Here is a 14,744-nt window from a genome sequence, read left to right as displayed (position 1 = left end):
GGAAGAGGAGGCTCGATGGGCCAAATGGCCCAGTTCTGCTCCTATGTCTTATAGTCTTATATACAGTTCATCCCACTCTCCTCCCCCTTTCCCAGATTACCTTGGAGTCTTCCAGATTTCTTTGTCAAATATATATCCAAATTTCTTTGGAAAGTGAATCTTGGATCTTCAAGCAAATTTCAAATACATCTTTTGGGAGTAAGTTTCTAAATCATGGCTGCTTAATGCATTAAAAATATTCTAATCTCTTCCCTGGTTCTTTGAGTACCACCCATCCTGCTTATTGTTATGAATTGCCAAAAGAAACTAGGGAGGAAATAATGGAATTTGATAGTCTCCATTGAATTAGCCAGCAATGGTTCTCAAGGGAAATGTAGTATTGAATTAAGTTTGTTGATTAGCTTAAAGTGGACAATATCATATTTTTGTGAATATTTGTTCTTGTATTGACTACTTAAGGAGAAACAATATTGTGGCAAAAAGGTAGGTGATAATTCCTCTAATGGTGTAGAATTTTCTATTCAAGTTTAAAACAATACTTTGTATTTATCACAACTGTTTTACTAAAGTTAAGAGTTGTTTGGGTCTTTAAAGATATGAGCTTGGCTCATTGAGAAAGACAACTAAAAAGTTGAGTGTTGTTTATGTGAGCATGTGCAAAGACCACAAACTTATTTGATGTTAAGAAATGTCATTTGTCCATTTTGTGCATACTTTCATTGAGACCTTGCTCATCAAAATATAGAATTTTTGTATCTTTCTATTCTTAAATTAGGAACCAATTTGAGTGTACAATTGGACATATAATACAACTGTCAAATTTACACAGATTATTTTTCTACACAACCAAATCCTTTTTTAAAAGCAGACTATTTCACCCTCCTTTAAAAAAAACACACTAACTACACAGGTAACCAATGGAATTGTTGATTGTTTTGCCTCTGCAACTGCATTTACAATTAACCCGAGGTCACATTTCCCGACTAATATTTTCAACATAAGTATACTTTCTAAAATGGATAAATTTTTGCAAGGCAGGGAAAAATAGTCACTATTATGAAGATGCATTAATATTCACAACCCATTATTGTTTTATATTTGACTTGGAGTTGATTGCTTAAATGCTCTTAAGTAAGTACAATGAAAAAGTATACCTACTTTTAAAGTTGAGGTACATCATTTTAGCTCAAAATATAGAACAAAAAATTGCTGGGCCAAAATAAATTCTGAAATTAAATATAATTGAAATGTTTTCTTGTAATTTAGAAGTTGAATGGTTCTATTATTTTTGCTTTGCTCAAAATGTGTCAAAAATGGCTGCCTCAGAGAAACTGCAGTTTTCTGAAACTCGCTGAAGTCTAGGGATGGTTTTACTTTGTCATATCCAGCACCTGAATAGAATTTGCTAAACATAAGTAATTATCCCTAGGATTCTTCAATCTCCCCTTCTGCACACAGGGAATTGAGCTCTAATACTCCTTTCATCATTAACAGGCAGCATCCTGGTAAACCCTCTCCAAAGCCTCAATGTCCTTCCTGTAATGGGCCAAACACAGCCGAATGCAGTACTCCAGATGTGCCCTAACTAGTATTTTATAATGCTGCAATATAACTTCCTGACATTTGAACTCAATGTCTCAACTATAACCATCCTATCAACCTGTGTAGTCACCTTCAGGGAGCTATGAACTTGGACCCCAAGATCCCTCTGTTCATCAACACTATTAAGGGTCTTGCCCTTAACCATTGTCACTTTACTTGCTGTCAGTTTACATTTGACCTACAATGGTGCGCCACTTTACATTTGGCCAGGTTAAACTCCATCTGCCAATTCTCCACACATATCTGCAATAGATCTATAAACCCCATTTCCAGAAAAGTTGGGATATTTTCCAAAATGCAATAAAAACAAAAATCTGTGATATGTTAATTCACGTGAGCCTTTATTTAACTGACAAAAGTACAAAGAAAAGATTTTCAATAGTTTTACTGACCGACTTAATTCTATTTTGTAAATATACCCAAATTTAGAATTTGATGGCTGCAACACACTTAACAAAGGTTGGGACAGAGGCATGTTTACCATTGTGTTACATCACCTTTCCTTTTAATAACACTTTTCAATCATTTTGGAACTGAGGAGACTAATTACAGTAGATTTGCAACTGGAAATTTTGTCCATTCTTGCTTGATATAAGACTTCAGCTGCTCAACAATCCGTGGTCTCCGTTGTCTGATTTTCCTCTTCATGATGCACCATACATTTTCAATAGGAGATAGATCTGGACTGGCAGCAGGCCAGTCAAGCACACGCACTCTGTGTCTACAAAGCCACACTGTTGTAGTCCATGCAGAATGTGGTCTGGAATTGTCCTGCTGAAATAAGCATGGACGTCCCGGGAAGAGATGTCGCCTTGATGGCAACATATGTCTCTCTAAAATCCTAATATACACCTCAGAGTCAATGGTACCTTCACATACATGCAATTCACCCTTGCCGTGGGCACTGATGCACCCCATACCATCACAGATGCTGGCTTTGCACCTATTGCTGATAACAATCAGGATGGTCGTTTTCATCTTTGGCACAGAGAACTCGATGCCTGTTTTTCCAGAAAACTAGCTGAAATGTGGACTCATCTGACCACAGCACACGGTTCCACAGTCTTTCGGTCCATCTGAGATGAGCTCGGGCCCAGAGAACTGGCCGGAGTTTCTGCATAGAGTTGATGCATGGCTTCCTCCTTGCGTAATACAGTTTCAAGTTGCTTTTCTGGATGCAGCAACGGACTGTGTTAAATGACAATGGTTTTCCGAAGTACTCCTGAGCCCAGATGGCTATAATTGTCACAGTAGCATGACGGTTTCTTAGGCAGTGCCACCTGAGGGCTGGAAGATCATGCGCATTCGACAGTGGTTTCCGACCTTGCCCTTTATGCACTGAGATGTCTCTGAATTCTCTGAATCTTTCCACAATTTTATGTACTGTAGATGTTGTAAGACCTAAATTCTCTGCAATCTTGCGTTGAGAAATGTTCCTTTTGAACTGACTAACAATTCTATCACGAATTTTGGCACAAAGGGGTGGGCCACGACACATCCTTGCTTGCAAAGACTGAGCCTTTGATGGATGCTACTTTTATACCCAAGTCATGATACCTCACCTGCTACCAATTAGCCTGCTTAATGTGGAGTCTTCTAAACCGGTGTTACTTGAATATTCTGTGCACTTTTCAATCTTATTTTAACTCTGTCCCAACTTTTGTTGCGTGTGTTGCAGCCATCAAATTCTAAATTTGTGTATATTTACAAAATACAATAAAGTTGGTCAGTAAAACTATTGAAAATCTTTTCTTTGTATTTTTGTCAGTTAAATAAAGGTTCACATCAATTAACATATCACAGAGCTTTGTTTTTATTACATTTTGGAAAATATCCCAACTTTTCTGGAAATGGGGGTTTGTATATCCCGCGGTGTTCTTTGCCAGTCATCTACACTATCCACAACACTACCAATCTTGGGTATCATCTACAAACTTTGTAACCCATCCATCTACATTTTCATCCAGGTCATTTATATACATCTCGTACAGCAGAGGTCCCAGTATAGATCCCTGTGGCACACCACTAATCACAGAACTCCAGGTTGAATAAGTCTACTCTGCATTCTGTGCAGTTCTGAATCCAAACATCAAATTCACCATTCTATGCATCTTAATCTTCTGGATGAGTTGCCTTAGTAAAGACCATGTAGACAGCATCCACAACTCTACCTTCATCAATCACCTTCAACAAAAAACTTAATTACGTTTGTAAGACATGGCTTGCCCTGCACAGAGCCATGCTGGCTCTCACTAATTAGGTCATAGTTTTCCAAATACAATTCTCAAAAATTAAGTTGTCAAAATAGCAACAAATAGATCTGTTTTGTAAAGAACTATAATTTTATCAAAAAAAATAATAATTGTAAACGGTAACAACTTAATAATAATGGTGTTTTACGGCATCATTTTTTTCTCAAAAGAAATCTGTGGAAGACACTAGCAGTGTGCCAGATGTTGTAGTGTGAGAAGGAAGAGAAGTGGGTGCAGTTGCTGTTACAAGAGAGAAGGTGCTCAAAGGCCTGAAAGTACTTAAGTCACCTGGACCAGATGAACTGCACCCTACGGTTCTGAAAGACGTAGCGTTAGAGATTGTGGCAGCAGTAGGAATGATTTTTCAAAAAATCTAGTGTGGTGCCAGAGGACTGGAAAATTGCAAATATCACTCCACTCTTTAAGAAAGGAGGAAGGCAGCAGAAAGGAAATTATAGATCGGTTAGTCTGACTTCAGTGGTTATAGTCAATTGTTAAGGATGAGGTGATGGAGTGCCATCACCAAAGGTGACACAGGACAAGATAGGACAAAGTCAGCATGGTTTGCTTCAGGTAAAATCCTGCCTGAGGAACCTATTGGAATTCTTTGAGGAGACTACTAGTAGGATAGATAAAGGGGATGCAGTGGATGTTATATATTAGAACTTTCAGAAGGCCTTTGTCAAGATGCCACACATGAGGCTGCTTATCAAGTTAAGAGCCCATGGTATTGCAGGAGAGTTACTAACATGGTTAGAGCATTGGCTGATTGGAGGGGGGGGGGAGCAAGTGGGAATAAAAGGATCCTTGTCTGGTTGGCTGCCAGTGACTAGTGATGTTCTGCAGTGGTCGGTTTAAGGACCACTTCTTTTTATGCTGTATATAAATGATTTAGATGATGAAGTAAATAGCTTTTTTGCCAAGTTTGAAGATGATACAAAGATTGGTGGAGGGGCAGGTAGATTTGAGGAAACGGGTAGGATGCTGAAGGACTTAGACAGTTTAGGAAAATGGACAAGGAAATGGCAAATGAAATATAATGTTGGAAAATGTATGGTCATGCACTTTGGTAGTAGAAAAAAATGTGCAGACTATTTTCTAAACAGGGAAAAAATCCAAAACTCTGAGATGCAACGGAATTGAGAATCTTTGTGCAGAACACCCTAAAGGTTAACTTGCAGATTGAGTTAGTGGCGAAGAGGTAAATGCAATGGTAGTATTCATTTTAAGAGGTCTAGAATATAAGAGAAGAGATGTGATGCTGGGGCTTTATAAGGTACTGGTGGTGAGGCCTCACATTGAGTATTGTGAACAGTTTTGGGCTCCTCATCTTAGAAGAGATATGCTGATATTGGAGAGGGTTCAGAGGAGGTTCACAAGGATGATTCCAGGAATGAAGTGGTTATCATACGAGGAACATTTTATGGGTCAAGGTCTTTAATCGTGAGAATTTAGAAGGATGAGGGGAGATCGCATTGAAATCTTTTGAATATTGAAAGGCCTAGACAGAGTAGATATGGAAAGGATGTTTCCCATAGGGCACAGCCTCTGGATAGAGGGGTGTCCATTCAAAACAGAGATGTGGAGAAATTTCTTTAGCCAGAGGATGGTGAATTTGAGGGATTTGTTGCCATGTGCAGCTGTGGAGGCCAGGTTGTTGGGTGTGCCTAAGGCATCAAACGTTACGGTGGGGAGAAGGGCAGGAAATGGGGTTGAGGAGGGAAAAAAAGTATCAGCCACGATAGAATGGCAGAGCAGACTCGACTGGCCAAATGACCTATTTTTTCTGCTACGTCTTATGGTCTTATATCAAAATGACTGATGAACCTAACCACCTTTGAAGACCTGCTCAAGTGAGTTTACATCACTCCTCATATCTGGCATCTTTTCTGTCAAACAAGCCATTAGTAACATTGGTGTTGCAGTTTTAAAAATCTGCAGGTAATTGAAGGACTTACGCATGTTCTTCCAAATTCATATCAACACCACCCATTTCCCACATTTGTGGGTCACCAAAGATTTGAGACTGCCGAGAATAAACTTTGTAATGATGAAAATAATGATGGTGCTGCTATAGTGTTGCTAGTATAACCCACAGGCTCGGCTAGCAGCGTAAATCTAGGCGAAAACAGCTTCTGCCTTGGCTAAACTTGAGAAGTTTTGTTTGGGTGGATGCTGTGTGATGTGTTCCCCTGTTCAAATCAGTACCACAAAATACAAACAGTATACAATATGCAATTAAACGATTGAGCTTTATAATTCTTAATTTGACCAAAGGGTTAGTAAAGAAAACAAAACAGAAAAAGGGCCCATTTTCATGAAACAGTGTAATGTGCATGTTAGAGCTCACTGCTTTCTCATCTGCTTGTTCTCCATCAATTTTTCCCTGAGCATCGCCAACTCTTGACCCCATTCCAAGTCTACTCCGTCCTGCAGTCTACGACTTCACCATTCTGGCATCTTTGCTCTCCATCTTCCGCCAAACAAAAAAATGTGAAACCTTCTCTCAGGCACACAAGAAAGAAAAAACACCTCCCCTTATTGGCCAGCGCACGTTCCAAAGCCCCTGTTATCTCTAGTCATAACCCAAATACTGTGCTGCAGAGAAACCATTTCATTAGCAGTGAAACCTTTCCCAGGTCATTACACTCTCCCTCCCACCAAATTTAGTCATGTCCTCATGACTTTGAGATAAATTGCCAACCCTTCCTGCAAAAGGAAGTCCAACCCAGGTGTGAAAAGCAGTGACGTAGCTCCCCAAAACAATAAGGGTCACATTCTATTCCCCCGGCGCTGCATAGGCCAGCCTATCTGGTGGTCTCCTAATTCTGTGAGACCTCTGTATCCCCTCATCTGCCTCTTCATGTTCTGACACTGTGAGGGATACTTCTGGTCTATCGGGCGAGGCCTTCCCCGGCCTATCTATTGTGCCCACCTGCAACTCGGACCCCTCTGTCTCTTGGCTGAGCCCCACTTCATCCCTTGTAGAGTCCCGCTGCAACACAGGCTGTCCACAGATAGCCCCCATCCCGTTCACTTGACTCTAGGTGAAGGGCTGGGAGTCTCTTCCTCAATAAATGGGGAGTTAGTAAAGGCAGCATATTCCACACACCCAGGTCCTCATCCTCCGAATCAGTATACCTCTGGAGCAGGGGCCGGTCTAACCTCTCCTGCTGTGGGCCCTGCAGTCGCCCTGCATCACCGTGGAGTCCTCTTACTAGGTTAGGCTCTGGGTCAACCTGAACCTTTTGTCCCAGAACTATACTGGGACATTAAAAAGACACAAATATCTGTAGTAAATCCAGTAGCACTTACATCCACTGTGATGAATTGTGTAGAGAGATTGCTGATGAAGCACATCAACTCCTGCCTGAGAAACAGCTTGGATCCGCTTCAATTTGCCTACTGGCACAACAGGTCCACAGCGGCTGCCTCTCCTCTCAACTCTGGAACATCTGAACAGCAAAGAAGCATAGATCGACTGTTCATTTCCATGGATGCTGCTTGACCCAAAAGGTCCATGAGCCATTCCTTTTCAGAAGTGGAGAGGATCAGTAACTTTAAATTCCTTGCTATTATCGTTTCAGAGGATCTGCTCTGGGCCCAGTGCGTAATTGCAATTATGAAATGAAGGAAAGACGACAGCACCTCTTCTTTGTTAGGCGTTTGCGAAGATTCAACATGGCATCTAAACCTTTGTCAAACTTCTATAGACATGTGATAGAGAGTATATTCACTGGTTGCATCGCTGTCTGGTATGGAAACACCAATGCCCTTGACTGTGTCGTGAAGAAAGGTCTCGACCTGAAAGGTTGACTGTTCATTTCCGTGGATGCTGCCTGACCTGATTTCCTCCAGCATTTTGTATGTTTTGCTCCTGCAAAATTTCCTGTGTTTACGATTTGCTGTTTCAATCCATCATTGCCAGATCTTCTCTGATACCACCAGAACTGGCCTTTCTCCAATATATAATCTAAACTCATAGACCAGACCTATCCTCCTTCATAATTATCTTGAACTAATGGCATTATGATCACTAAATGCAAAGTGCTTCTAACTCAAACTTCTGTCACCTGCCCTGTTTCATTCCCTAATAGAAGATCAAGTGTTGTACACTCTCTTGTTGAGATTTCTATGTATTGATTAAGGAAACTTTTCTGAACACATTTGACAAACTCTATCCCAGCCAGCCCTTTTACAGTATGGGAGTCACAGTCAATATGAGGAAAATTAAAATCGCCTACTATTATAACTTTATGTTTTTTGCAACAGTCTGCAATCTCTTTACAAATTTGCTCCTCTAAATCCTGCAGTTTGTTGGGTGGTCTATAATATGATCCTACTTACATTGTCATCCCTTTCTTATTCCTCAGTTGCACCCATATAGCCACAGTAAACGAGCTGTCCAGTCTGTCCTGCCTGAGCACTACCATGACGTTTTCTCCAACTAGTAATGTCACCCCTCCCCCTTTAATTTCTCTCACTTTATCACGTTGAAAAAAATGGAATGCTGGAACACTGAAGAAGGGTCTCAGCCCAAAACGTTGACTGTTTACTCTTTAACATAGATGCTGCCTGATCTGTGGAGTTCACCCAGTGCTTTATGTGTGTTACACTGAGCTGCCAGCCCTGCCTCTCCTGCAACCAAGTCTCTCTAATGTCGTCATTCCATGTGCTGATCCTGTATGTTACAGGATTAGGCTCCATACATCACCAAAGCTAATGGGGCCATGCTAGGGGGAGTAAGTACGTGGATGATTGGCAGTTTTCAAAGACTCTGAAAGAAAACAGGGGAAGGATTTGAGATGGATAACTTCAGGATTGTCCATGAAAATACCCATTGAACTTCACTACAAGAATTCTTGATTGCAGCTTCAGGTTGGGGCGAACCTGTTAAACAAATGCTAGAGCAGACCATTATCCTTTTGCAAAGCGCACTTTCACATTATAGTATATTACACTGATGTTGGGGTAAATCTGCACACCAGAAGTCAATATTGTTGTTCCCAGTGATGTTTGTATGATGCTCAATTATAGTAATATTTCAAATGCAAGAACTTACCATCTTCTTTAATATTAGGATCCTTGTTTCTGATCTTCAAGAACTAATGGAGAAGCAGAGTGGCTTTGGTGCTCGATATCGTCGTTCCAATTCTGTCTACAACTATGAAGTCTATCATACCTTAGAAGAGGTATGTAACTAAAGACACTATTTCCAAATGTGGTCCTGTGTAAAGCCCTCATTCATTCTGGGAGGGTCTGTTGTGAGCTGCAGTGTGAGAAGTCAGCTAAAATCGGGATTCTTTTTTATTTAAGTACCAAAGGAAAAGATATCAGTGATGGGGGAGGTGTGGGGAAACAGATCAGGCTCATTTCAAGAGCATTCCGTTTGTGCTAATTATCTTAAAAAGTGTATCTGTAAAGGTTGTGTCTACCATGAAACAACTCATCAAACCCCATGTGCTACACACTCTGTCGTCACACGATAGATTTTCAATGTGCTGAAATGATTGTACAGTACTATTAGACAGTTGAAGGAGCACTCTTCAATAATTTTCAGTCAAGACTAGCCCAGCTCAGGAGGGCTAGGACCTGACCTCAGGAAAAGCAGAATCCCGCTCCCTCATTTTTTTTCCCCTTCAGTACCTGGTACTAAATAGTGGAAGTGAGATATCCCCTTTCCCCCTTCCCCCTTCCCCCCCACCTCACCCCTGCTAGACTGTTAGGTGCTAGGTGCCTCCTCTTGTGAAACATGTCTCACTGGAAAAATTAGATTGCATTGCTAATATCTGAGCTGGCAATGTCTGGGGGCAGCCACATTGCTGTTCTTTCTGATGTGCAGCAGTTAGTGGGCTTGTTAGTTCAGAGTTTGCTGTGGAGAAACCCTGAAAGGAAAGGAAAGCTGATGTTACATGGTCGAACAGCAGTATTCTCCCACAGTAGTATATACTAGTTCTAAGCATGCTTCAAAGCGAGTGACAGAAGGCAATCATTCTGCAGCTGTTAACTTCAGATATACTTGAAGAGTTCACTTTTTAACGTGAGCTCATGCCAGCACTACTGACTGAGGATTAGCTGGCACTCCTGTATATGATTACAACAGATAAAAAATTTCTTTGAAGACAGGACTGTCTTTTTCCAGTGAGACATGTTTCACAAGGGGAGACACCTAGCACCTAACTGACTTTGACTGTCAAAATTCTCACTGTGTAGGAAACATGCTCTTCAAATCCTGCAGAACATGCCATCTGTTTTAATGATATTCGTATTTAAATGTACACTTTTGCAGTGGTAGTGTCTATCTTGAATGTGTTTATGTTGGACATGTTCAAAGGTTTCAAAGGTATATTTAATGTCAGAGAAATGTATACAATATACATTCTGAAATGCTTTTTCTTTGCAACCATCCGCGAAAACAGAGGAGTGCCCCAAAGAATGGACGACAGTTAAATGTTAGAACCCCAAAGTTAGATTCTCCTGTTGCTTGGGCACACGAACATCCACTGGGTCCAGCACACTCCTCTAGAACTGTCACCCTGCATTTTTAATATGGTCATCTTAAGTCTGCAATTCTAAATCGCTGTTCCAAGTAAATTTTGTTCATGGTGGGGAAACAACCAGGTAAAGTGATTAAATAGATATGATGTGTGTCAGTTTTTTAAAAATGAGCAGGGTTGGTTGGGACTTTACATACCAGTTATAAAAAGCAAGTAAGGGCTCTCAGAACTTGATTGCTGAGTGGGAGATTTTTTGAGTAAATAAAAACTCGGGTTATTTAGTGGGGGCTATTAAAAAGGAGCAAGGTTTAAGCGGAGCAGCCATTGTTGGAGTGGGCCACTGTTAGAGTGGTCAGACTCTGGCAAGAACAGACACAGGGTAGAACTGAAGTTCGAGAAATCAGGTGTAGTCAGAAATGGTCATTCAGGCAGTGGAATGCTTTTCCTGTGAGATGTGTGATTTCAGGGTATCTAACAGTCTTCCTGATGACTAAATTTGCAACTTCAGCTCCTGAATGACAAGATCAAGGAATTGGAGCTGGATGCACACAGGGCCATCCGGGAGGCTGAAAATCTCATAGATGAATAACTTACTGAGTTGACCAGACTTCAGACAGTAGATGGGTGACCACCATGAGCTGTAGGCAGAGTAAACCGTCAGTACGGGATTCTCTTGCGGCAAATGCTCTCAACAACAAGTATACTCTTTTGAATGTGGCTGGGGGGGTGGGGGTGCAGTGGTGACCTATCAGGGCACAGCAGCATCAGCCAAGTCAGTGACACTGTGGCTGGCTCTGAGGGCAAGGTAAATTCAGATAGAGCGATGGTGATAGGAGGCTCAGTAGATTGGGGGGGGGGGGCGGGCAGCAGATTCTGTGGCGACAAAAAAAAAAGCCAGGATAGTGTGTTGACTCACAGTTGCTAAGGTCCAGGATGTCTCAAAGTGGCTGCAGAAGATTCTTAAGTGAGCAGCCCAAGGTCATGATGCACATTGGCACCAATGACAAAGATAGAAAGGAAGAAGAGGTCCTGTGCCATGAGTATAGGGAGCTTGGGAAGGGGCTGAAGAACAGGACCTCTAAGGTAGTAATCTCTGGATTACTCCCAGTACCATGTGCTAGTCAGGCCAGGAATAGGATGATAGTACTGATGAATGAATGGCTGATGGAGTGGTGTAGGGGGCTGGGTTTCAGATTTCTGGATCATTGCAATTTCTTCTAAAAAAAAGTATGACTGGTACAAAAAGAACAGGTAACACTGAGTGAGACCAATATCCTTGTGGGCAGGTTTTGCTAGAGTTGTTGGGAGAGTTTAAACAAGTTTGTAAGGGAGATGGGGACTGGAGTGATAGGGATGAGGATGGGCAGTTGGTATGCAAGTAGGTCCAGTGTGTAGTGATTGCGAGGAAGGACCGCCAGATGATAGGGCAAAATTGCAGTCAGTAGGATGAGTTGAAGTGTAACAAGAAGGCAAAATTGAAAAGGGTGATAAATACGGGAGTGAAGGTCTTACATTTGAATGTATACAGTATACAGAATAAGGGAGATGATCTTGTAGCACAGTTAGAGATTGGCAGGTATGACAATGTGTTATCACTGAGACATAGCTGAAAGAAGATCATAGTTGGGAGCTTAACATCCAAGGATACAAGTTGTATAGAAAGGATAGACAGAGGGGGTGAGGTGTCTCTATTGGTAAAAAAAAATGAAATCAAATCTTTAGAAAGAGGTGACATAAGACGAGAAAATGCAGAATCCTTGTAGAGTTAAGAACCTGCAAGGTATTGCATCTAAGTGCACATAGTGTAAGAAATAAGGTGGTGATCTTATCGCACTATTACAAATTGCCAGTTATGATGTTGTGACCATCACTGAATAGTGGCTGAAGGGTTGTTGTTGTTGGGAGCTGAATGTCCAAGGTTACACGTTATTTTGGATGGATAGGAAGGTAGGTGTGGCTCTACTGGTAAAGAATGGCGTCAAATCAGTAGAAAGATGTGACATAGGATCGGAAGATGTTGAATCCTTGTGGGTTGAGTTAAGAAACTGCAAAGGTAAAAGAACATTGATGGCAGTTATATACAGGCCTTCCAACAGTGGCTGGGAGGTGGACCACAGATTACAACAGGAAATTGAAAAGGTGAGTCAAAAGGGCAATGTTATGGTAGTGATGGGAAATTTTAACATGTAAGTCAATTGGGGAAAATCAGGTTGGTAATGAGTCTCAAGAGAGTGAGTTTGTTAAATGCCTATGAGATGGCTTTTTAGAGCAATTTGTCACTGAGCCTACTAGGGGATCAGCTATACTGGATTGGGTGTTATGCAGTGAACTGGAGGCAATTAGGGAGCTTAAGGTAAAAGAGCCCTTAAGAACCAGTGATCACAATATGATTGAGTCCAACTTGAAATTCGATAGGAAGAAAGTAAAGTAAAGTATAGTAAAGAAAGTAAAGTCTATTTCAGTGGAGTAAGGGAAATTACAGTGGTATGAGAAAGGAGTTGGCCAAAGTAAATTGGAAGGAGCTGCTCACGGGGATGTCAGCAGAGCAGCAATGGCGTGTGTTTCTGGGAAAAATGAGGAAGGTGCAGGACATGTGTATTCCAAAAATGAAGAAATACTCAAATGGTAAAATAGTACAACCATGGCCGACAAGGGAAGTCAAAGCTATTGTAAAAACAAAAGAAAGGGCATACAACAAAGCAAAAAATTAGTGGGAAGATAGAGAATTGGGAAGTTTTTGAAAACCTACAGAGAACAATTTTAAAAATTATTAGGAAAAGATGAAATATGAAAGCAAGCTAGCAAATAATATCAAAGTGGATAGTAAAAGTTTTCTCAAGTATGTTAAAAATAAAAGAGGAATGAGAGCAGGCATAGGGATGCTAGAAAATAAGGCAAGAGAAATAGTAACAGTGGACAAGGAGAAGGCTGATGAACTAAATGACTATTTTGCATCAGTCTTCACTGTGGAAGACACTAGCAGTATGCCTGTTGTTGTAGTATGTGAGGGAAGAGAAGTGGGTGCAGTTACTATTACAGGAGAGAAGATGCTCAAAAAGCTAAAAGACCAAAAGGTACATAGGTCACCCCGACCAGATGAACGGCAGCCTAGGGTTCTGAAAGAGGTAGCATTAGAGATTTTGGTGGCATTAGAAATGATCTTTCAAAAATCATTGGACTCTGGCATGATGCCAGAGGACTGGAAAATTGCAAATGTCACTCCACTCTTTAAGAAAGAAGGAAGGCAGCAGAAAGGAAGTTATAGACCAGTTAGCCTGACCTCAGTGGTTGGAAAGATGCTAGAGTCAATTGCTAAGGATGAGGTGATGGAGTACTTGGTGACACAGGACAAGATAGGATAAAGTCAGCATGGTTTCCTTCAGGGAAAATCCTGCCTGTCAAACCTGTTGGAATTCTTTGAGGAGATTACAAGTAGGATAGATAAGATGTAGTGGATGTTGTATATTTGGACTTTCAGAAGGCCTTTGACAAGGTGCCACATATGAGACTGCTTACTAATTTAAGAGCTCATGATATTACAGGAAGATTACTAACATGGTTAGAGCTTTGGCTGATTGGTAGGAGGCAGCAAGTAGGAATAAAAGGATACTTCTCTGGTTGGCTGCCAGTGACTAGTGGTGTTCCACAGGGGTTGGTGTTGAGACCACTTTTTATGCTGTATATGATTTAGATGATGGAATAGATGGCTTTGTTGCCAAGTTTGCAGATGATCTGAAGATTGGTGAAGGGGCAGGTGGTGTTGAGGAAACAGGTAGGATGCAGAAGGACTTAGACAAATTAGGAGAATGGGCAAGAAAGTGGCAAATGAAATACAATGTTGGAAAATGCATGGTCATGCACTTTGGTAGTAGAAATAAATGTGCGTACTATTTTCTAAATGGGGAGAAAATCCAAAAATCTAATTTGCAAATGGACTTCGGAATCCTTGTGCAGAACACCCTAAAGGTTGAGTTGCAGGTCAGTCAGTGAGGAAGGCAAATGCAATGTTAGCATTCATTTCAAAAGGTCTAGAATGCAAGAGCAAGAATGTGATGCTGAGGCTTTATAGGACACTGGTAGGCCTCACCTTGAGTATTGTGAACAGTTTCGGCCCCTCTTCTTAGAAAAGGTGCTGGCATTGGTGAGGGTCCAGAGGAGGTTCACAAGGATGATTCCAGGAATGTAAGAGTTATCATATGAGGAATATTTGATGGCTCTGGGTCTGTACTCACTGGAATTCAGAAGGATGAGGGGAGATCTCATTGAAACCTTTCAAATGTTGAAAGGCCTAGACAGAGTAGATGTGGAAAGGATGTTTCCCATGGTGGGAGTCTAGGACAAGAGTGCACAGCCTCAGGATGGAGTGGTGCTCTTTCAAAACAGAGATGCGGAG

At 41.3% G+C, this 14,744-nt stretch overlaps 1 protein-coding gene across 1 annotated transcript in view; it reads left to right on the top strand.

Moving 5' to 3' along the window:
• Nucleotides 1–8,936: 8,936 nt before the first annotated feature.
• Nucleotides 8,937–14,744, top strand: part of cpa6 (carboxypeptidase A6) — a 30,993-nt gene continuing 25,185 nt past the window's right edge. Inside the window, exon 1 of the mRNA XM_059953415.1 lies at nucleotides 8,937–9,046. Coding sequence (XP_059809398.1) covers nucleotides 8,963–9,046 — 84 coding nt within the window. The 5' untranslated portion in view covers nucleotides 8,937–8,962. The remainder of the gene's footprint in view (nucleotides 9,047–14,744) is intronic.

The sequence above is a fragment of the Hypanus sabinus genome, chromosome 1 (genome assembly GCF_030144855.1).
Source record: "Hypanus sabinus isolate sHypSab1 chromosome 1, sHypSab1.hap1, whole genome shotgun sequence".
Lineage (NCBI taxonomy): Eukaryota > Metazoa > Chordata > Chondrichthyes > Myliobatiformes > Dasyatidae > Hypanus > Hypanus sabinus.
Note: the sequence above shows the minus strand (reverse complement) of the source record. Positions and strands in the feature narration are given on the sequence as shown.